This window comes from Apus apus, chromosome 1 (genome assembly GCF_020740795.1).
Source record: "Apus apus isolate bApuApu2 chromosome 1, bApuApu2.pri.cur, whole genome shotgun sequence".
Classification (NCBI taxonomy): Eukaryota; Metazoa; Chordata; class Aves; order Apodiformes; family Apodidae; genus Apus; species Apus apus.
In genome coordinates, this window is record NC_067282.1 from 114012805 (window position 1) to 114021487 (window position 8683).

The 8683-nt window shown below is 46.4% G+C and overlaps 1 protein-coding gene across 1 annotated transcript; it reads right to left on the minus strand.

The window, feature by feature from the left end:
• Nucleotides 1–4306: 4306 nt before the first annotated feature.
• On the minus strand, nucleotides 4307–5940 carry TMSB4X (thymosin beta 4 X-linked). Its single transcript, XM_051611445.1, has 3 exons — nucleotides 5863–5940; nucleotides 5100–5213; nucleotides 4307–4767 (listed from the first exon to the last, which is right to left on the minus strand). Exons 2-3 carry the CDS (start codon nucleotides 5197–5199, stop codon nucleotides 4733–4735), a joined length of 135 nt encoding a protein of 44 aa, XP_051467405.1. The 5' UTR covers nucleotides 5200–5213; nucleotides 5863–5940; the 3' UTR covers nucleotides 4307–4732.
• Nucleotides 5941–8683: the final 2743 nt, after the last annotated feature.

Consider the following 8683-nt stretch of genomic DNA (forward strand, 5'->3'; position numbering starts at 1 on the left):
GTGGATTTCACCTAGTTGATCTGTCTTATTTTTAGAGAACCGAATGCTGCTGGTGTAGCTTCAAACCGCGAGAAGATACTAGGAATAACTAAATTATTCATGGCAAATATTATAGGACATGCAAATGCATTCCTCTCCTCGGTGCAGGTTTTTTTTTTCTTCTTCTATTTCCAAACACATCTCTACTCACATTGTAAGTGTACTCAACATTCATCGATATTATGCAAACAAAAGGAACTGCAAATGTCTGTTCATGGGATATGCAATATCTACATGGTTGCGTGAGATTGTTTCCAGGCCCAAATTTAAAGCCCTGGACCACATACCAAAGATAAAATTATTAGGATGACAATAATGGGAAAAAAATTATTCATCTTGGTATATGAACTGATTAATATTTTTTTCGAAACAATGTTTTGATTAGATATGTAAATCCTTGGGAACTATTCAAATGCTGAAAATACATTTAAATTAGAGTAAAATTTTGGTGAAAGAAAAATCTGTCTAGATAAACAATAAATCCAGAGCCATCATAAAACCTGAGGCCATGAGACTTCTGAATTTAAAAACAAACAAAAAAAGGTATTTCATTTGTACAGCCTCACTTTGCTATTCTTTGTGTATCGTGGCCTGAAACTAATGCTATAGATTCGACTGTGCTTTGCCATCAGCATCTTTGTACTGCAAGTGATTGGAGAATCTCCCAGTTGCCAAGTCTCATTACATTGCCTGAATCTCATCTTGTCTGACAGTTTTCATAAAGCCCAAGCTCCAGGAGCCTGAAAAATCTCCTGAGAACCTCATTTTGATTACAAGGGAAAGAAGGATTTTGTAGTCCTCATGATTGCAGAAACAAGAGGAAAAAAATTATCTTTGCTGTACTCCCATTATGCTGAAGGCTCATTAATCCACAGGCAAAATTAAGCTTATCTCAGAACCTGCTATGTTTGGTTTTTTGGTTGTTTCTTTCTAAGCAGGAAGGAGAGAAAGTCAGGGAGGAGCCTGACATTTTTAAAACTTGGTAAAAGCAATACCTGAATCCAGGTCATTAACGTCAGCTGAGATCAGAGAGATAAATGGGCTCTTTCTTGTCGTAAGTCACAGAATTTTGGAACAGGTATATAGTAAAGAGTAAAGCTTTTAAAAATATTATCATATCACAGGGTCAATAGCAAATTAATCTGTCAGACAGTGTACAAATAATGGATAAATATTGTCTGGAATTACCTTCTTCCAAATTAGCAAAATAACACATTTTATTTATAATTCAGTTGCCTTGCCTATTGAAAACGCACAAAGCTGGCGCATCAGATGATCTCACAGAAGGCAGCTCTGCCAAGGCTGCCATAGGTTGCTTTGCATAGTCATCCTACTGTATATCGACGAATAAGTATGAGCTGCATTTCTTCACATGCCTTTTAGTATCAGCCCTGTAGAATTATTGCACTGAACACTGTGTTATGGACTCATTGTATTTTATGTGATGTTTAGATTAGCACACAGTTCCTTATTAATAAAAGCGTGTTGTGCAGCAGCTGTATGTGGCAGCCATATATGATTACAATACACAATAGGAACTGCTCATTTCTACACTGTTTCTAGGGAAGTAAAGGGTTACTAGGGGAAGTGGTGTTTTATCACACATTCAGCATTGCACAAAAATAACCTAGAAGACCAAAATGCTTGCATTAAAGCCTCCACATTTCTGTAATTACTTTTAATACCACAATGATCTATTTTGGATATCGTTAGCATAAGCTTTCTGTCCCATATATGCATAGCTAATGATATTTGGGGAGGTGCATGAAAGAGAGAGAAAATCTTTTCTTAAATACTGAGAAAGGAAGAATTTGGTTCAGTGTAGCATCGACAGAGCTGCCTCTCTGCTGGGGGAGGGGAGGCAGCACACCAGACACTGTAAGGCCTCCGTCTCGTAGGGCTGGGATAATGTGACTGCACAGTGTGTGAGATCAAAAACCATATGTGTCTTTCTGTTTCTGATGATGAACCTTTTTCATAACTGGCTTTTGGGATTATTTTTTTTTTTTTTCTGGTCAATTTGTTGCTGGTGAAAGTTTCTAGACTTGCAGCCCAAGAGATTTGTCTCCTTTATTAGCCACAGCCAACAGCCAGAGCAGACACATCCCATCGATCCATCTGAGCCTTCATGTTTCATGCCATCAATTGCCTTGCTGTAAAGTAGGTGTCAGATGTGACCACCTCAACACTGCCTATGCAAAGTATGGTGAGTATCTGCCACAATTGTCTCTGAACATATGCAAAGAGCCCAACAAGGAGCAAAGCAGGGGATGACAGGCTCCAGCAATTCCTGAATTTGACCTGGAGGGTTTACTTCCTTGTTGATTTTACATTTTATTCAGTCCTTGATCCCAGAAATGGCACTCCAAATTGTAGTAGCTTATTGCCATATCTCCTAAAAACAGATCTGCCTCACCACCTCTTACTCTGTGCCTGAGGCCACCAGACACATCACAGATGGCAGTATCCTTTGGCCAGCACTGTCTTCTAATCACTTTGGGCTTGCAATTCTGAAGTCAGAGGCCTCGTTACGGTTTTGCTGAACTACACCAGCTTAGAGCACACTTTCATCAACTTATACCGAGCTGTATCTCATGCTTTGCCTCCCTCAGAAACATACTGCTTTGGTCTTCTTCCCATAGAGGAATCCACCGAAAACAAGCGCTCGCTTCTACGCATTTACGCACGTACAGCCCAGACTGTGCGCTTCTGAATTTAGTCATGTTACATCCTGTGCTATCTGATTAAGATCAGTAGCTGGGAGCTGATTGTTTAATTGACTTTTTAGCAATTCAGCTAAAAGTTTCCTATCCCTTTCCTCCTATATAAGGGGAGTAAAATGAAAGCTTGAAACATTTACAAGCGGGTTTGCTTCATTCTTGAGCTCATCAGCTCAAAATTAACTGTGGAGGTCCTGACCACTTCCCAAATCTTCTCGAGGACCCGAATCCTAGATTCTCATCAACCACTCAGTTCTGCCGGTTTTCCACTGCTGAGGGGTGTGGGGACTGCATCCACAAATAAACTTCACCCCAGGGCTGCTCCTTCTCCAGCAGCACAGACATCCACCACACTTCCAAGCAGGGAAGCCCCACTGCCCTCACCGGTGTACACTCCAAGACAGTTTGCTGCTGCAGTCAGACGCTGCTAAGGAGAGGCAGTAGGATGAAACCCCAACTCTACTTGACCTCATCCCCAAGTCAGCAGCCTCAGCAAAACCCAGGCTTTCCCAGGGGAACTAACTTGGCTTTATAGGAACTGGCTGAAATGAATACAGGCTCAATCCTTGAAGATACATCCACTGCACTGATGAACGGTGCTCGCTGCCCTCCTACGGGCTGTATGACAGCATTTTTTTCCCCCAGAGTGTTAATTACTCAATTCACTTTGAAGTGAGTAATGGATTAAATCCTTAACTACAGAAGTCAACTCCTGTTGCCCTCCCTGGATCACAGATTTTAACTCCTGTCACTTCAGAAAAAATAACAAAGAAATGTCCATGGCCTGAATGAATTGCCATAAACTAGAAAAACCGAGTGCTGCTATTTGCATATAGGATTTAATGTCATCTTCATTTTTTAAGTTACCATATTTTTGCCCCCAAAAGGATAGTTTTGAATTAGTAAAGAACCTGTAGCTTTTTATTATTTAATACAAATTCTTAAGATCAAGTAGCCATTAACATTACGTAACAGTGTTCAAAACATGACTAACATTTTAGTAAAACGATTTTATTTGCATGGGACACTATCCACTAAAATAGCTTTACAATATTAAAAGGCTTGTATTTAATCTTGGGCTTAAAAAGTTACATCTTCCTTTAAATACGGTATCAGCAGAAGAAAGCTTAATTATTTATTAAACCAACTGTGGATTTATACAACTGGTGTTGAATCTGTGCAACAGTACAGAACGGTTATTTAAGAGTTATTCTAGGGGTGGGGCTAAGCAATAAACGTAGCCAAATGTTTTACCTTTATCAATCTCTAGATTAAATATTGAAGAAGAAATATTTAAAGTTATATACTCACATGGCAACAAATTACAAGACATGCAAATTTTACTGTAATTGTCTACAAGCTAGCTTCGAGGCACGCAAATTTATCTAATGGTGAGAGCACGTATCAAAAAAAATATAAAAAAGAGAATGGTGATTGAGGTTTGAGTCATCTCCAAAGGTTTTATTGTATCCCATATGTCTCAGTACCGGCTTTTATGCTTCATATCCTTTGATACAGTTCTCCAAATAGAGGACATAAATACCATCCAGGTTTTAAAACATTTTATTTGCATATTAAAAAAATTGTGCATTCCAATAATTAAAATCATTTGAACAAAAAAAAAAAAATGGCACTCGATTAACTGCATTTTACAGCTCGCAGGACCTTGGTACAGCTTTGCATTTATTCGTGTGTTACTCTAGTTTACTGTAGTCCCACCCAAGTTCTTCTTTCATCAACATGCAAGCTCTTTCATGCCACCAGGACCAAAGCCAGACAGGCAGAGGGAAAGGCAGCGCCTTCATTCAGTGTCAGTAGTTCTCTCTATTCTTTTGATGTGAAAGGGGCAGTACAGTCATTTTAAACTTTATCCAACCTCTTTGCATCTTACAAAGTTAAACAGCTAAAAGAAGTAAAATAAGAAGGCAATGCTTGTGGAATGTACAGTGCATAATTTGGAAGGGCAGATTTCATTACGATTCACCCGCTTGCTTCTCCTGTTCAATTGCTAAAATGGGGAAAAAAAACCAGAAAAGGAGAGGAAACAATAAAGATCGAGAAACTGAAATGCATCCATATGATATTTCCCACAATTTTGTAAAAAATTATTTATATTAAATATATATATGTATCAAAATAGAAATGCAAATAATTGCTAATTAAGCGTTACTACACGGTGGGTTTAGGGTTTTGCCGTCTGGCACAGCCACAGCCGTGTATCCTCCCTCCACCCCGCACCCACGGCTCCCCGCCTGCCGCCCCTCTTTGTCTCCTCCCGCCCCCCTCCCTCCCCCCCCCTCGCCCGCCCCCTCCCTGCCGCCTGCCCGCACCCACACTCACTTTCTTTTGAAGGCAGCGGGTTTTTCTCTTGCGTCTCTGTCTTCTTCAATTTGGACTTGTCAAATTTCTCGATCTCGGCCATGTCTGGCTTGTCGGACATGTTGGCAGGTGACTCTGCGCAGAGGAGGGGAGAACTCGTTACCCCCGGCGAGGTCTCCCGGGTGCCCCCCCCCCCCCCAACCCCAAGACCCCCCGACCCCGGGTGGGGAGAGAGGCGCCGCGCTCAGAGCGGGGGGGGGGAGACGAAAACTCAACGCACGCTGAAAATACGCCGCTTAATCCCTGGCATATTTAGAAATAATTTGAGAAAGTGTTTAATCCGACACCAAGAGGCACCGCAGCTCGCCGCCAGCCGCCGCCGGGGGCAACTCCCAGTTCTCTCCGCGCTGCGGAGCACAATAGAGGGGAAGCGCCCAGGGCTGGCCGCGGTTTTAACTCGTTAAGGGAAAATTCATTTTAAAAAAAATAAATAAAAATACTAGCCCTGGGACGGCAACGGAGCGAACTTGCGGCTCGCACGCCACCGCCCTGCAGCGGCGCGGCCCCCAGACAATACCCCCCGCTCCTTGCCAGACAATAGCCACCCCCCTCCCCCCCCTCCATCTCCTCGGACAACAGCCCCCGCGCCCTGCCCTGCCCTGCCCGGGGTGCCGGGCAGGGGCTGCTGCTGCCCGCGCTGGGGTCCCAGGGTGGTGGTGGTAAGATGGGGGGGAGGGGGGTTGGGGGGGGTGGGGAGGGGATGGGGGGGTGCGGCGGGACCCACCGGTATCGCCGCGCGGTGATGCTCAGCCCGGCCGCTCTGCTGCCGCCGCTCCGCACGCCAGTATAAAGGGCGCTCGCTGGCGGGGCGGTTTTATCCCCGCGCCTATGCAAATGGCGGTGATGTCACCCGCTAACCATTTTGCCGCTTTCCGCCTTTCTCTCTCTCTAGCGCGCGCTCTCTCTCTCTCTCTCCTTTTTTTTTTTTTTTTTCCTTTTTTTTTTTTTTCTTTCTATTTTTTTTTTTTTTCTTTTTTCCCCCCTTGCTTCCTCTCCCTCCCTCCGCCGCCCAGCCCCCCTCCCCCTCCGCCCTCACGCACTGGCACACACCCAGCAACATACACACACACACGGGCACAGACGGAGGCGCTCAGATGAAAATCGGCCCCTTCTGTGTCCTGGTCCCGGTCCCGGTCCCGGCCTGGCCCCGGCCAGCGGGAGAAACCGCCGGGACGGTCCGGGATGGGGGGCAGCCTCCCTGCCCCTGCCTTCCCAGCCCCAGCCCCACCCTGTCCCTTTGCCCCGGGGCCGGGGCGCGTCCGGGGCGGCGGCAGAAGCGCAGGCAGGGGCGAGGGGGACATGGTGGCAGGGACGGGGGGACAGCGGCAGGGGGACGGGAGGCCAGGGGCAGCCGCCGGGCACCTTCGACAGCGTCGGCTTGAGCCGTAGGGTGGTTGCGCTGCAGCTCTTGTGTATTCCCCTCCCGGTGGAGCAGTATCAGCTCGCTGATGATGTTAACTCGTATTTGCGGATTTAGAAGGAAAAACCGAAATCCTCGCCCCTTCAGAGGTCCGGGAGAGCTGCCGCCGCCCTCCCTGCCTCCGTTCCCTTTCCACGCTGCTGTCTTTGCAATCCTGCTGCTGCAGCGGGAGGAAAATCCTCCCGTTGTCCGTTTTTGTTTGTTTGTTTGTTTTTTTTTCCTGCTGCACGGAAAGAAGCCCTGGCCCTCCTTGTAACCGAAAGGGAAAAAAGAACCCCCGCATCCCCTCCCCCCGGCCGGGCCGTGCTGTGGTGGCGGGAGGGCAGACAATATCCCCGGGCAGCTGCCGCCCAGCCGGGCTCCCAGCCCCGCTCCCCAGCAGCGGCTCGGCCCCAGCCGGGCACCTCCCGCCCGGCACTGCCTGCTGCGGCTGGAGGGGAAGGAGGGACGGGGCTGAGGACGTGGTTGGGTGCTGGTGGGGCCACAGCCGCCGCCTCCCCGCGCTGCCGGGCTCCAGATGTCTCCAAATGGCTGGCGAGGGGAACAGCCAGCCCTGAGCAGGAATCTGTCCTGAAACCAGCACTGTCTAGTTGGATGGGCAGTTGCGCTTGGGGCGGGGGGGGCAGAAAAGGGGTTGTACAGCACGGGTGGCTCTTGTTTCTGCATTTACAGCCTTGGGTAATAAACTGAATTATTCACGTGAAAGAACTGAAAGACGAAGAGGGGGTGTGGATCTGTGCGTGAGGCTGACTGACAGAGAGTCGGGGAAATCGCTGCGCCTTTGTCTGGCAGCAGCTCTGCAAGGGAGCGGAGACACGCTTGCTTTGAGGGTGTGAGGTGGGCAGGAGCCGGCACATGACTTCATTGCTGCTGCTTCTGGGGCATCTGTATGGAAGCCATGTAGCGTATTTCTCTTCGCTGCCTGCTCTCCGGCGGGGTATCTGACGCCAGGGTGATTGCTGATGAATTAAAAGCCCTGAGTCGCAAACAGTATTAGGGCATGCAAGCAGAACTGTAAATGCATTTCAATAAATTCTCTGGGGATGCTGCTTCCTCTGTTTTGTGGCTGCCCTCTTCACCTTGGCTGGCCATTTTTCAGAACATTTTCAGAGCTGTAATTTCAAGGGGGTAAAGTCTTGTCCCCGTGGCAATCCAAATGATGCTAGCCATAGTCAGCCAGGATTTCCAGTTGGCTCAGGGGTCTTCCTAAAGCAGAGCTCCTTCACATTTGGAGGTGTGGTGTATGAAGTCTGGTTTACTCCTCCAGTCCATGAGCACCTCCAAAATGAACATGATTAGAGTAGGTATCACGGAGAACGATGGTGCAAACTAAAAGTATTCCTATGAGCCAGGGACTGTGTGAGACTGAAGGTCAAAGGAATCACTTAAGAAATAAATGGCAAGTAATATAGAATATAATTTAGGAATATTTACAATTTTTCATAATAACAGCATTAGCATCATTAAAAGCATTCCCAAGGGATCTTCTGTGATGGATACCTGCTAACTGCTAGCTTTTGAGCAAGTTCTGTAAAATGAGTTCATGGCCTTTACTGCTTCAATATATTTGAACATCAAACCTTGTGAGCAGCAATTGTGAAATTTCTCTGATGATCACTTGCATCCCCAATGTTGTTACAGCCTCGGATTTTTCAGTTTTCACCTAAGATCTTTTGACCTCTGAAGTCAGGTTACATTTAGTATAAATATTCTTTAGAATTTTTCTCCTCCGTGGCTGCTGGAGTTGCTCAACCATATGTCTGAGCCATCAGTATCCTGCTGACCTGAGTGTGGGAAATGAACTCCTGAAATTAAAGAACAGCAAACGTTTGTGGGACCAGGGTCTGATTTTTCAGAAGCTGCTTGTCCAGGAGCCACCTTTTATTACTGCTCGTTTTGAGATAGAGCCACAGATCCCTTAAATCAGTGTTTATCCACAGCCTTAGTTGGAGCTTTGCTGCTATCTGCAAACCAGACCCCTCTGCTGAGTTTAAATCAAATTAGAGTTCTGAGAGACAGGGGCAAATAAAAGATTTACACTTCTGCTCCTTCTCTGCCCTCCTTTAGCTCCTTTCTGGTGGACTGAGATAGAGTATCTTAGAAATGTTCTATGTACTTTACCATA